The sequence below is a fragment of the Lathamus discolor genome, chromosome 6 (genome assembly GCF_037157495.1).
Source record: "Lathamus discolor isolate bLatDis1 chromosome 6, bLatDis1.hap1, whole genome shotgun sequence".
Taxonomy (NCBI): Eukaryota; Metazoa; Chordata; class Aves; order Psittaciformes; family Psittacidae; genus Lathamus; species Lathamus discolor.
This window is the reverse complement of record NC_088889.1, coordinates 7,524,132-7,539,491: the sequence shown is the minus strand read 5'-3', so window position 1 is coordinate 7,539,491 and position 15,360 is coordinate 7,524,132. Positions and strand designations below refer to the sequence as shown.

The 15,360-nt window shown below is 39.3% G+C and overlaps 1 protein-coding gene across 3 annotated transcripts in view; it reads right to left on the bottom strand.

The window, feature by feature from the left end:
- CKAP5 (cytoskeleton associated protein 5) overlaps positions 1-15,360 on the bottom strand; it is a 52,077-nt gene that overhangs the window by 27,499 nt on the left and 9,218 nt on the right. For all 3 annotated transcript variants that reach the window (XM_065686684.1, XM_065686685.1, XM_065686686.1), the window contains exons 2-14: positions 14,728-14,817; positions 14,002-14,195; positions 12,715-12,921; positions 10,133-10,304; positions 8,838-8,970; positions 8,425-8,528; positions 7,939-8,052; positions 7,617-7,721; positions 4,216-4,305; positions 3,946-4,110; positions 3,042-3,170; positions 1,995-2,177; positions 965-1,078 (exon numbers count right to left, since the gene is read on the bottom strand). In XM_065686684.1, coding sequence (XP_065542756.1) covers positions 965-1,078; positions 1,995-2,177; positions 3,042-3,170; positions 3,946-4,110; positions 4,216-4,305; positions 7,617-7,721; positions 7,939-8,052; positions 8,425-8,528; positions 8,838-8,970; positions 10,133-10,304; positions 12,715-12,921; positions 14,002-14,195; positions 14,728-14,784 — 1,767 coding nt within the window. In that variant the 5' untranslated portion in view covers positions 14,785-14,817. The remainder of the gene's footprint in view (positions 1-964; positions 1,079-1,994; positions 2,178-3,041; positions 3,171-3,945; positions 4,111-4,215; positions 4,306-7,616; positions 7,722-7,938; positions 8,053-8,424; positions 8,529-8,837; positions 8,971-10,132; positions 10,305-12,714; positions 12,922-14,001; positions 14,196-14,727; positions 14,818-15,360) is intronic.

Below are 15,360 nucleotides of genomic sequence, written 5' to 3'. Positions count from 1 at the left end.
TGCAACAGAAAAGTAATCCCCCAAAAGTATGGTATGTTGTTCAGACAGTAAACAATACTCAAGTAGCCGCTATCTACTTATAGAATCAAGCAGAGGACACCTAAAAATGTGCTATGAATTCAGAGTTCTTGCAATGAATCAGTAGTTGATGAGGGTGCATGGGAGAAGACCCATCTTTTGCATCCATTTTAGCAAAATTAAGAATGAATGCTTTTTAGTATATGAAAAGTGATTAAAACTACTCTTGTTTCACAGGTGTCTACACCACATTCAGGAAGCACATAATTTTCCACTGTATAACTAGCAATATAAATTTGATACATAATGGAAAGCATTAATTCTAAGCAATACTCCAGAGGTAACTGACAGTCAAGGAAACTTGCAGATAAATCTGGCATCTCTCTAAACTTTGTTAGTGTTTGAGCTTATTTTACCTTGTTCCCTACCAAGGGGTAAATGCTCAATTATAATGCAGAAATCAATCATTTTCTTGAAGTATAACTTATTACAAACAGCATGGAATAAACCTGCATTATCTCACTGAATTACTACTGTACACTAATTCAGATTTCAGTGTAAACTCCAGAATACTGTATACTGAAGCAAATATCTTCAAGAAATCATGCATCCTAAAGCATTTATATTGTTACTTTTTTCATCTGTTCCTAGTTCAGGAACAACAGGACATACCCTACTCTATTAGCATGATTGTTTACTGTCTTAACATGGCCTGGTACCAACAGCAGCCTGAAGAACAAGTGTACTTAGCAAAATACAGTGAGCATCAATTTTACCAGTTAGGAATGCCATTTATTTAGATACACTTTTTGCCCTTGTCCTAACAAGAAACCACCCAACTTTAGTGAAAGAATCTGTATCTGAATACCTGTAGTATCTGAAGACCTGATTAACCAAAGCTACTCAGAGAGGACTTGGTATCTCATCAGATTAGCAGAGTACTCACCGAGAGCTCCGATTCAAATATTTCTTTGGTCTCAGGACCCTTCTTGCCTTTAGCCCCAGCACCTCCCACACCTGCAGCACCTGCTGGTTTGCCTTTCTTGGGTGGGCCCCCAGACTAGAAAGGAAATGGACAAGTTAGCCAAGACCAAACAGGTCTCTAGTTCATCAGATACCAAAACAACAGATGTTTTTCCCCACACTTCCACATTATAATGTCAGAAAATACTTCTCTCACTAGTACCATTACAGCTGCAAAGGAATAGTTTTCTGCTAGAGCTTATTGAATTCATATGTTGCTTTCAGACTACTAGGTTTTATAAAGCACATATAGCACAGGGACACATAAGACAATGAAAGATGAACAGGGAAAGAACTTATCTGTGAAGGTTCAGAATGTAATTAAGTCATTTATATATTCTCCTATGGATACTGATTCAATATTAAGCTTGCAACTGGTATCTCTCTTCAGGGCTACCAGTATCAATAGATTAAGAAGATCCACTATTTACTTCCAGGTTTCCCACCTGGAGAAACAGGGCATTAGAGACCATCTATAGTGCTATTTAGGTAAATTTAAAAAAATGCAAATAATTACTTGAAAGTAATACAGGCTAATGTTTCTAATTATTTATGGTAACAAACTACAAACAACACTGAAGAGAATGCTCAACACTAGTAACCTTGCTAGTTAAAATAGGAGACATTCACTTCAGCCAAATACTACTATTGCCGCAGAGCACACTAACATATCATCTACAGCTCCTCTGGAAGCTGGGGCTTACTTTGGTCCCTCACTGTTTCCATATAAAAGTCTGGTATTAACACATAAGACAGTTTGTATCATTAAAAACTGAGATTTCATCAAGTATATATTCTTGGAAAGTCCCAGATTCATTCTATTGTTGGGCTCACCTACTCCTACAGAATGACAGCAATTCCTCAGTGAAAGGAGATGTTCAACAGGCCACCTTTGATCATTGATAAGTAATAGACAACTGTGATTGTCAGACAATCTCTTGGCAATCTCTTACCTTCACAGCAGGTGCTTTTTTCTGTGGTCCTGGTTTGGCTGCTGCATCTTTTGTTTCTTTATCTCCACCAGACCCTGAAAGAGCAGAGGTCTTTCCACTAACAGGCCTGCCTTCTTTTTTCTCAGCAGCTCCTCCTGTCTTTTTCCCATAGACCAGTTCTACTTTCTCAGCACATTCTTTAATCTGACAAGCAATTACAAAGGAAAAAGGAGGGGGGGGAAAAGGGAAAAGCTATTTAGCTACCACCATTGGATATACAGCTGTCTTTCAACAGCAGTGTTTCAAACTTAAAACTGTTCATGTTTTCTCCACAGTAGTCATTTACTTAATATTTGTTATCTTGTGTTTGTTACAGTAGTGATGTTAAACAGTCGACAGCATCAGCCATCGTGTTACTAGAATCATTTTCCTAATTAAAATTGAAGCGCACTTATACACACAGAAAGCATTGACAACCCCCCCACGATACTTATAGATGCTCTAAAGACTAATTCTTTGCAAGTTCAGTTATAAAAATCATCATTCAGTCAAACCTGTCAGCACATGCAAAAGCATGAAAACTCTGTGGTTGGAAAGTAAGTCTTTAATACCAGATCCTGTCTAGTAATATAGAATTAGACCACATGGCTGTGCCTTAAAACCCTAAATGTTGTTTCAGACAGAGTTCAAAATCAAGCAAAACCCCACAACCAACAACAACAAGAAAACCCAAAAGAAACCCCAAAAACCACACCCAAACCAAACCTCACAACCCACCTCATGGATAATTACAGCCTTGGAACCAAAGAAATTCTTTACGTAAGAATGAAAAGGTGCAATGTTAACAGACTAATGCATTTTAGGTAGTGGAAGTCAAGAGATTCTTGATAATTTCACAAGAAACAGAGATTTTCAGATTCCCTGTAACATCAGTAATTTCAAAGTAAAGAAATTTTCAAAACCCTGTGCTCAAAGTCATCAGCTGCAGCACCCTGTTTAGTCTTCTCTAGCCTAACATGTATCTTAAATGGATAATGGGAGCATTTGTCACATTCATAATAAACTTACCCGATCAAGCTTTAGTTTGTCTACATCTGCTAGGAAAGGATTCACAGCTTTCTCTCCAGCCACTTTCAAGGCAGTGCCTAATGCCTCAAACCCAGCATCTCTTACTTCAGGAGCAGAATCATTGATATGCTGCAGAGAAAGACAACTCATATCTGAACAGATTCACTTCACTCATATCTAAACAGATTCTTAAATCAAACTTCTGGATAAATACCCTCCCTTTTTTGAGGCCAATATCTACAGAATAATCCACTGCAAAGAAGGCTGGTTTTCACTTCTGTTTTCCTATGTACTGATCAAATCTACTATTTCTCAGATACAACCAGTTTCTCATCTTGGGATCTTTAACAGCATAAGCAAAGGGGGACCATTTGAGCTTTAATAAATACTGCCACACTATTAAAGTTCACAAGGAGTTCAAAGTTCTGCAACCCTGGTTAAATCTTTATATTTGAAGCCACGGATACTTTCCATAACAAGGAAAGGGCTATTTGCAATGAGAAGAAGGTACTCATTTTATTGTTTACACTGATAAATGCTTTAAAGTAATGGCAGATGATTGTTCTTTTATTCATGGCAGAAGATATGCAGCATTCCAGCAGTAGCTTGCTAGAGATGTCTGTAAGGAGCGGCACAGTACCCAGAAGTTTAATAGTTGCAAATTACTGCCTTAATCTATTATAGTAATAGGTGAACTTTCAGTTTCAGAGAAGCCAACTAAAAAGAGACTAAACTGTTACCATGCATCTTGAGTTCATCATCAGTCAAAACTGACTGACAGCTACAGAGCACTCAAGAACTCTTTAGTCCCTGGATCACCAGAAAGGTCTTTCTCACAGAATCCAACGCTTCACAGCATCAGTGCTTGAATCAATGACACAAGTACCAGCTTCTCCTGCTTTACCTTGAGAAGTGCAGCACAGAAAGGTTTTAACAGGCTTTTTGGCAGAGTAGAAGGTGTGCAGTGACGGAAGCTTCTCGCAATAAAGAGGGATGTTTGTTGCTTAATTGTTGGGTTTTTGTTGTCCATCACTGCCAACACATCTTCACTTATGTTCTGCAATGTGGTCTGCAGGGTTGGATAAAGATAATTTCAGTAAAGTAAGAAAAGCAAATAAAAACCAGAGACCAATTCTCAGACAACAGAGAAATGGGAATTGTCACCATTACTTACTGTAAGAAAGATTGCATCAATGGCCTCTTGCAGTGCCTGCACTACCTGAGGCTTCTTCTCTTTAAATTTCTCCAGGATTGTTGGAACAACCTATGGAAAAGGTAAAAAAGTCAATCCACTCTTTCCTAATACAACTGGAAAACCTGATTATCTGCTCCCTGGTATTTTGCAGAGAAGCAAATGATGCAGACATCACTGCTGCACACTCCAGGAGTACACAACAGCCATATGAACTAGTTTATAATGGCTGATCTCCAGTATTAGATCCTTTCCAGACAATCTACTAAAAACATAGGTTTTGGAGCAATTTCATAACCAAGCTAAGCAAAGGGCAGATATACAAGTTCACAGAATTCCAAATGAATGCTCTGGTTCTACTGGTCTGGAACACAGAGCAACAAAGGAGAAGTCATACTGTAAAAATCCAAGAAGGTATATAACCTGTTCCCTCTTCCCCAGCTTCCTGACAGCACTCAGCATGGCTCACTAAGAAGCCCACATTTGACCCTCCTTTTGATGCAGCCCTGTAGCTGTGCCTGGGATTGCAAGGTCCTACACATGGATCAGAGCAATCCCAGGCACAGCTACAGAGTGGGCAGAGAAGAGATTCAGAGTGGCCCTGCAGAGAAGGACTTGGGGGTGCTGGCCAGTGAGAAAATTAACATGAGCCAGCTTCATTGTGCACTCAGCCCAGAAAGCCAATCATATCCTGGGCTGCATCAAAAGGAGCGTGACCAGCAGGTTGAAGGAGGTGATCCTGCCCCTCTACTCTGCTCTTGTGAGACCTCACCTGGAGTATTGTGTGCAGTTCTGGTGTCCTCAACATAAAAAGGACATGGAGCTGTTGGAACAAGTCCAGAGGAGGCCACAAGGATGATCAGGGGACTGGAGCACCTCCCGTATGAGGACGGGCTGAGAAAGTTGGGGCTGTTCAGCCTGGTGAAGAGAAGGCTGCGTGGAGACCTCATAGCAGCCTTCCAGTATCTGAAGTGGGCCTATAGGGATGCTGGGGAGGGACTCTTCATTAGGGACTGTAGTGATAGGACAACGGGTAATGGGTTCAAACTTAAACAGGAAGTTTAGACTGGATATAAGGAAGAAGTTCTTTCCTGTGAGGGTGGTGAGGCACTGGAATGGGTTGCCCAGAGAAGTTGTGAAAGCTCCATCCCTGTCAGTGTTCAAGGTCAGGTTGGACAGAACCTTGGGTGACATGGTTTAGTGTGAGGCGTCCCTGCAGGGGGGTTGGAATTAGATGATCTTAACATCCTTTCCCACCCTAACTATTCTGTGATTCTATGACCCACAGCTGACAAGACCATGGTTCTAAAGCACCTCTATGCTGCCTGGAGCAGTATGCTTCAGATGTATTGCCTTGAAAAAGCACAGCTGACACCAAACTCTGCCATACTGGCATTTTACAGCAATTTATACCCAATCTAGCTGCTCAGCCAATAAAACAAAGGTAAAATAATCAGCAGACACTCTTATGTGGCAGTAATATTTACACCTCCATTTCAGTATGGGCTTTGTAACAGTACAAACTTCTGTCAGTGAGCCAGAAGCATGCAGAGCTTTCAACTGTGGAAAGCAGGCTGTTGTCAACATTTTCATAAACATAATGCAGGTCAGTTTGGAAGCAGTCTGATACCTACAGAGGTTAAAGCTCTTCCATAACACACAATAGCTTTTTCCACACATATACAGAAGCTGACTGTAAGATCCCAACTCCTTGTGACTTAGGCTCAGCTGGTAACCTTGGCTGGGCCACAACTTGTAAATTCCTTGTTCACAAAAACTTTAGCACTGAACACCCCTTCAGTTAATGCAGATCACCACCATAAAGACCCTCATACATGCTACTGCAGGTGCTAGACAGCCCTAAAACCTACAGAAAACAAGTCAGAGGAAGGAGGTATTTAAAATCATTAAGTGTGTTTTGGAAAATATTGACATCTAGAATGAGTGGAGTTTTTTTAATATAGAAGTCAGAAGCCATGTCCTGTGTGAGAGAAGGAAGGAAGGAAGAAAAATCAGTCCAAGGCTCCAAAGGCAGCCAGCAGAGGTAAAGCTGGGCCACATGCACTCAATTACAATGAGTAGTATGATTCTATGCTTGATTTCATCACTCTTGTATTAACATAAACTACAGACTAACATTACTCTCCTATATTTAACTAATAGAGTTTAGAATAATCCCACAATTCTAGAAGCAGTTCTGTTTTATAACACTTTGAATGCCTGCTCTCAGGAGGAGCCTACGTTTTCCTCAGCAGTAAATAAATCCAGCAAACAAACCAAGTGAAGTGGTAAAAACTAGTGAGGTTATGCAACACAGCTGCTGTTTCAGTACTGAAAAATCATCCTCTCAATGCTATTTGCTTGGCAACCATGGAGCTATACCCTTACTTCAGAAGCTTGGCTTTTACTGTGCTAACTCTGGAGCTATGAGGGTTAACCTTTCAAACAAATCAAGTATAAAAAGATGGTAAGAATGCTTCCAACTACAGACAGCTCGCAGAATGAAAGAGACTTTGTCCAAACTGTTGTTCACAAGTTCAAAACATTCAAGCCTCCTGAACAGCAGTGACAGTCATTAGCTTCCCAATTCACCACAAAACATAACACTACCAGCAGCCAGACACATCAGTTTGCTCTGTCTCTAACCTCTTCACTTTTGCTTATCACAAGAAAAATGTGATTGAGCAGCTAAAAAAATACACCAGAGGCTTGAGAAGTAAGTGAGATAAAGGGAACTTTTAATTAGTTGCAATTCTTTCCAGAGACTGGTCAAGCTTCCCCATGTATTCCCTGATATCAGCTGTTGGTAAGAGATAAGTAGCAAAGGAGAACAGAGCATTGAACTACATCACCAGAACATTTTGGTACCAAAAAAAATCTCATTAGTTATTTAAAGCAGGAAAAACACCCCCAACTCCAGACAATCAAAGCAACCACTCATCAACAACCCTCCCCCAACATTCAGAAGAACCCAACCAACCCAAACTATCCATCATGGAGCTGCTAAGTAGAACTCTGTTTCTAAAGCTATTTTTTTACCCCACTGTGGCCTACAAATGCATTTCTGTATCTATGAGGTAATGTAAATACAGTTTGTTTGATGAGTTAATCTCATGTTTGAGATTTAGAGTTGTCTCAGTACAAAAGATTTATTGCAATAATAAGCTTCATGTTGCTTAACATGGATAAACAAGAACCTTTTAACCTAAAGCTGCAAGAGATATTGGCAGATATTTCACCGCTTGCTCCATTAAAGGGGTAGGTAAGCATTCTGAATTGTACCAAGAATACCTTTGATAAATACCAACGTTTGACAGGGAAAAGAAAAAGGAAAGGTGTCCAGCATCAATAAAAACAGGAAAAAAGTACATACTCTTACTTACATGCCCTGCATACTGTCCAAATTTCTTTCGGAGACCAGTGGCTAGTCCAGCAAGGCATTTGGCAGCCAAAGCAACCAGCATAACATTTGTATCCTTCCCAACAACCTGAAGAGGCAAAAACCCCAAAACAACAATGTTAAGACTGAAAATCCAAGTTTCAGAGACTAGGAAGGATGTCTTACAATAGACAGCAGGCCACAGATATTCCACCACTGTTCCAACTGGTCATTTTCTACTTACGATTATTAACTGCAAGCTTTAAACTATAATACAAATAAATTACAAAAGAATATTAAACTATCTGCACTCTGGGATTTCTTACCTTTTTGAGAACTTTCACCAAGTCTGCGTAGTCTCCTGATTCCAATTTGGGATTTTTCACCAGCAGCTCAACAGCTTCTAGAGCTTCTTTCCTTTCTTGCCACTTTTTTGCTTCCTGCAGAGTGAACAATTTCCAGTCATTTATAAATGCAAACCGCTCCAGAGAAGCCTACTTGCGACAAGCCACATATTTTAAACCATAGTTCTATACTAAGAAACCCAAAGTCTCCCTACAGTTCAACATCAATAATTGTAATGAAATATGAAATACAGTTCTTTCCAGGGCATCTCAGCTCCCTAAAATTATAGCTTTCTTGCTAGTAAATCAGATTTTGAGACTTATTTATGATAGTCTATATTTTACTTACACTAGCCTATTATTATCCATGTAGCAGCAAAACATACACTGCAGAATGCCAATAGGTCTTAGGACCCATCAGCTTCAAATGTCATAGAATTCACTGGGAATATTTAATTTTATGCTTACTATTTTCTCATAGAAGTCTTTGGGAAGCTTGGAAAGAATTTCTACAGCCTCAAGCAACTCATATGCATCTACTTGTGGTACTGCCTCTTCCTCATCATCACCTCCTGCAATCAGAGGAGAGAAAGATAAGCAGAGTGACAAAAGAACTTTTGACTACAGCACCAATGTCTCATTGTTAAGAAGTACTATCAGCAGTTGTGATTTTTGCTATTCCAAAGGACAGATACTCTTTCATAGCACCTTTACAGAACCATAGAACAGTTTGGGTTGAAAGTGATCATCTAGTTCCAATCCCCCTGCAATGGGCAGGGACACATTCTACTGGACAAGGCAAAATAAGTTTAATGGGCTCCTTCACGAACAATACACCAGTGATATACCTTCCAATAGAGTTCAGCAATGAATTAATTTACCTCCATCTACATCTCCTCCAGCTGCCTGCTGCTGCTCAAACTTTGCTTTCAGCTCCTGTTGGGAACGCAGGAACCTGGTCTGCTTAGGAGCAGCTGATGACACTTTGACCCACTCTTCTTCCAGTTCTTTTAGCTGAACAAAAGGTAAAAACATCATATCAAAAACATTTTGTATACACAAGACAAGCAACACTTCATGGAAAGCAATGGAGCTTTCCTATTTCAAAGCCAAGATAACACTTTCACATTCTGTTTTCTGCCACCAAAGTGACTTCCCCCTCACACTCACTAGCTTTTCATCAAGTAGGTCCACATAACAAATAAAAGTATCAATGCAAAGCATTTACACAGAAACAAATTGTAGAAGTCAGAATAATGTCCCCTCTCTAGAGGTTTTAAAATAAAAATGGCTGAGCACGAAAGAAGATCTTTTTGTTGCAGCCATGCTAAAACCAAGACAAAGCAAATGTGTTGTGCTACCTTTGATGACACAGATTTCTGCTTTCCACTTGAACATGATTAACTGAACTGGATAGGAAGGAAAGATGCATAAATAATTTATAAAGTTTTAAACCAACTAAGTGCTCCATCTCCAACAGACATTAGGAAAAATTTCTTCAGAGAGAGCAATCAGGCATTGGAACAGGCTGCCCAGGAAGTGGTGGAATCACTGGCCCTGGAAGTCCTCAAAACCCACGTAGATGACACCCTCAGTGACATGGTTCAGAGGTGGTCCTGGCTGGGGTAACAATTGGACTTGTTGATCTTAAAGGTCTTTTCCAACCTAATCAACTTTATGATTCAATAGCATAGCTATCTATCATAAGGTAATGCCACTTCCTGAAGTGGAGCAGTCACATTCTGAGCACCACCAGAACAAGCCTGAATGGCTATACAGAGTAAAAGAAAAACTTCAGGAAACAAGAAAACTGAGAAAGAAAATGGTGAACTTGAGGACTTTCAGTGCAGGGGTCTTTCAGAGGGGTAACTGCTTGTGCTTGGCTTAGGTCTCCAAGAAATACCACTCCACTTCTCAAATCCCCTCCTCAGTTCACTACGATGCTTCCCTCCCAACTTTACATATATTTAGAGCAACAAAATATAGTCACTGTTTCTTTACAAATAAGAAAAATGGACATTTTAGGCAAAGTTACAGGAAGCTGAACAATAATGTTGCTGTCACTGAAGAATTCCAGCTTTGATTTTAACAATGCCCAACAACACTGTATCGGGGGGGGGGGGGTGTTCATGGAAGTGTTCTCAAACGTTTGGATACAGAACTACTTTCTGCCTACCTGAACAGAGTTTATGTTCTGCAGTGGAGGTCTCAGAGCATCCCTTATCCAGCGGTAGATCTCCACAGCAAGGAGCTTGGCTTCATCTCGAACAGCCTTTTCCCGAGACTCAAACAGTTTTGGCAATACTTTAATGATTGGCTTCAATGAGATGATTTTTGAACCAAATTCACTGAAAGTGAAAAACATGGAATAGCATGAGTGGCCAGCAGGAAGCAGCGAGTGATCCACAGGTAATAACCTATGAAATGCTTCCTGTGCATGTTTAGGGATCATGTCATGGATTCAAATCGTTATTGTTTTCTGTTAACTACTAAGCTACTATAAAATCTAAGGAATATTTGCTCTATCATAATTACCCTCCACACCCAGCTTGGAATTACAAAATCAGGCCTCTCAAATGACTTCAAAGGACTTAATCCAATATGCTGCTTAAACCAGGGAGAGGAAAGAAGAAAGGGAAAAAGAAAAAAGTGTCCTTAGACCAACATTTGTGTGACCTACTTTATTTTTAAATCGGAATAGAATCTCCTTTGTCGGTCCCTGGAGACAAGCTGCAGTAAAAGCATTAGTCACTTTCCCACTTGTTGGACCAGATAATTATAGTGAGCCTGGGTCATCCTCACAGAAAGCACACGTGTTGAAATATGTGCTGCTGAAAGGACACACAAGTTTCCCAGCCAGTCACCCTTCCCTGTCAGCAGATTCTACAGCTTGGTGAGCTTAGTACACTAAGTCTCCTTTTTCAAGCAGTGCTGAATGAGAACAAAAGAACTTTCTTTTCATACTCTTAGTAAACTGCTATAGTTCTTAAAGCATACTTTAAATCAATGCAAAAGCCATTATTTTTTTATTCAAAAGCACTTGTTTTCCTTGATAGCTCTTAATTAACCTTGCCAATCATTTTCTTCCCTCCAATCAAGTACCACATAATAGAGCTAGTAAAAATGACTGCTCAAGAACTAAAACATCTCACTTCCCACTTTCTAGCATTACACATTTTATACCTAAGCCCACTTTGAGAAGTACCAAGTATTAGAACCTGCAAAATGGGTCTTGGAAACATACAATTTAAATGTAGAATATGAACAAATGAGTTGCCCAAGATATTTCTTTTTTTACCATGACTCAAGAAAACATACTGGGAAAACTGCCTATGTAAATTCTCTTATTATAACATTACAGATAATATTATAGATATTATCTAATTCATATGGCATTTATCTCATGGATAATATTATCTATTTAATAAAGCAATTAAAAACCCCCAAACTTCAGCACAAGATAAACACTCAAAGCTAAACTCATCACACACTCAAGCTACCCACCAAGGTACAACACAGCTAAATGCTGTCAGTGTAGAAACCCCTTCAAAGTACAAGACAAACTTAGGCAGCAACACAGATCAGAAGCAGAAGATGAAGGTTAAGTCTCCAGGAAGGAATTTGATCTTGTCATCTCAAAGACAATGGAATACTATATATTAAAAGAAATAGGCCAATATGGCACATCTTATAGGTGTGGCTGGTTGAAAGAGCTTGAGGAAGGTTATGCAGGTTCCTAATTACACTGTGCTGTTAAAAGGACATTTGACTAGATAAGGCAATTTAAAAGAGCTAAAATATACTCTTAAATGTGGGACAGTAGTTTCACTTAGTAGAAGCACAGGTAATGTGCTAAAGCAAATGCTTTGACTTCTATTACAGAAGCTTGAAACAATTAGTTTAACAAGAGCCATCTATACATATTCCCCAGGAAGGTATCTACAAAATCCCAGAATAAGACACTTTCCATCTATATTATAGTTTTCACACAAACTACTTCACTTAAAGTGTTCTGTACATTATTATCAAAATCATTTTCTTAAAAAAAAAAAAAACCCCACTAATGGACAATGAATCAAATGTACCAAATACATGAATTTGATAAAACCCCAGAATTTTTCACTCAACAAATGCACGAAACATACTTGAAGAGGAACAGAACCAAAAGATGTTCCAAATCTAATCTTGAAACCAACTATCCCATCTTAAAGTGGATTTGATTTTTCAGAGTACTATAAGCTTTTGTTTTGAATAAGGTAATAATTATATGGAAAATTGAAGCTTACTGTGCACTGAGCTTTTCCCATTTTTGAAGATCAACTGAAGATGCTCCCATCCATGAGGAAAACAGTACTGGGATTTGGTTTTATTTTAGAAAAAGTTTTTTTTTTAGGAAATGCTACATTTTATTTAACAATCTGAGTTTACTTCAGATATTCAGAAAAGAAGCTCCACAGTCCGGAATAAGACATACTAATCCTGCCCTTCTTTCAGGGGTCCATTGTAAACAGTTGCCACAGATTAAAGTGATCCAGATGAGGCTTGTACAACAAAGACATCCCTCACATCTAACAAATCCCATGATGCTCTCAACTGTTGTGGTCAGAAGGTATCAATTCAGTAAAGATACATCCTATTCAACAATAACAAAGGCCTGTTAAAGACTTAAGCAGCACATTAGACTCTACATACTGCTGGGTTGAGGGAAAACAAAAAGACAGATAAAAGCCACCTAGGAACTGAAAACTGAAAGCTTACCTTAGTGCTTTCCTCAGTGTCTCTATACATGCTACTATGATTTTCGGGTTCTTGTTGTCCAGACCCTTTAGTAATTCTTCTTGTACAGCCTCCCCTTTCTCAATTTCTATATACATTAGACATATATCTAGACCCAGCTCTTTTGCTCTGGCTTTTGGCTGATTGAACACTTTATTTACAACTCCAGACGCTACTTCTCCTGTTGTCCTGAAAGATGAGAAAGTGTTAGTTTCAGAACATTTAAGGGATAATGGTGTAGAACACCTAATTCTACAGTCAAAAGCACACAACACACCCAAAACAGATTACAACTCAGCAAGTCCTCATATAATAGAGATTAGATTAAGTTAATTTTGAAGGTAATAACCTTTAAGAGATCATCGCAGCCTCTAGTTTAATCAAAAGAACTTCTGCCAATCAAGAGCCAGTTAACATGTTCCTAACACTGGACTACATCAGGCAGTGAAGAGTAGACTTCTCAAAAGTGTATTCTTTAATATACATTAGTTAAGTTCCACAAACACATGTCAATTCCTGGAGCTGCATATATCAGTTAACATATAACATGGTATATATTCCCAACACAGAACCTCACAGGTGTTTCAAAGCTTCCAATCCACTAAATCATTTACACCACTTTCAAATCAAGGGGTTTGGAAGGTTGTCTGGTTTTAAAACCAAGTTTCAGTGTTTTGCTTTGTTTTTTTAATCAGACTTTAACTCTTTTCATCAGGTCACTAAGTCAGTGGATTAAAGCACTACTCTGGCCTATCAGGTCACTTTTAGTTCACCGTGGTAAGTACAGGCTATTTCCTGGGCTAGACAACAGTGAAATACTAAAAAAACATCCCGTGAAGATTCATATTGGTTAAGTTGGATACAACACCACATCAACATAACTGTATTTTAGTTCATGGATGAATTGCATAAGTATCTCCCTAGAAGAAAGGCTCTCTGCACATAAAGACAGCTTTAGTCTAACAAGAACAGGGATTCCAGTTCACAGCACCTATACAACCAAATTCCTGATTCACTTTCTCTACCATTTCAGAAGTCTTCACAACTGCCTTTAATACTTTATTTGAATTACTTTAAGCAGTTTCTGGCAAGTTAATATGTACATGGAGGTCATCTACAAGAAAAGCCATTCAACAAGTTGTCTAGATTAGAAAGCAAGTTCCACTCTCAACAGCAAAGATCGTAACTGTTAGTGGCCTCTGCACCCTTTGTCTGCAGTCTCTCTCAGAGAGGCACATTAAGCCACCGTAATAGTTTAAGTGCACTTACTTCCCAGCTACATGAGCATTTTCAACATAAGCAAGTGCTGCTTCCAGTCCTTTCAACTGAGCCACTGCATTGGAGTCAGTCACAAATTTCTTTATCAATCCAAGATACTTGGACCATTCAGGACTCTTTTCATCATCTATCTTCTGGAAGAGCTTAAGGGCTTCTTCATAACCATTTAATCTGGCTTTCCACAGCTGGAAGCAGAAATCACACATTTATTGTTGTGTTAGTGAAATCTGAGCTCACCAACCTTACAAAGTTCTTCAATCATGGTTGGAAGTGTGCTCAGTAAGCTAGCATTTGCAATATTTCAATGACTGTATGAATAACATGCAACAAGACAGAATACTCTTTCTTCTCCCACCAAGAATGATCTGGATAGAGAGATGCCAGTCTTCCCCAGTGCTCTTCATAAGCTCTTACAATCACTGATGAGTAGGTGGGAGCCCAACAATAGTTTCAGCTACAGATGACTAATTTCTCCACATGAATGAGTGTACTGATCTTTCAGCGACAAGCTTAGGCCATGCAGATTACCATGCTGCTAAATTCTGCTTAATAAATGTTATTTGGACACTAGGTTGGACAGAGCTGATGCAGTTTCAGATCTGTTATAGGAATGCTGTGCAGCTGTTGAGATCACCTATGGTGTACTTAGAGGAATACCACAGAATCACTCCAGCAGAGATAAAACAGCAAGCCAAATGCAATGACAAGATCTCCTACCTTGTGTTCACATTTCTGATCAATGGGCAGTTTCATCCACTCACTGTCGTCTCCCATTGTAATACAGGTTCTCCCTAATTATAGTAATTCCTGTGGAGATAGAGACAAGTTAGAACACAAATTATGTCAGGTGCTACCCACACCATACTTGTAATTAAAAAAAACCTGAAAAAACCCTGCAATTCCACAGCAGATCTTATTGCTAAAGTGCAACTCCAGCTTGTAAATGTATTTACACACAGACTACTAAGACTAGACCATCACTTTGTTAGCCCTAGAAAGCTACCAGAAGCCAATAAAAATCAGAGCAGAACCATGTGTAGTAATTCAGGTACTAGAAGTCTCAATGTGTGAAAGTTTTAGTCAGCAGAGAAGGCATTCAGGTTATAACCTCATTTAAGCTTGAGGAAGAACGTACCACGATTAAGATGCTAAACTGCAATGAGTGCTCATCCACACTGGAAAACTGACTCTTACTGATACGTGCTTTCAGCAACAGGTGCCGTGAATCAGTGTTACGGAATAACCGGGTGCCAGTGTGAGTACAGCCATTTTAGCAGCTACAAACACTGCAGCTGAGATGAGCAGCACAGGGAGGAACAAAACCCATATTTTGCAAGCTGGCCGCTTTAT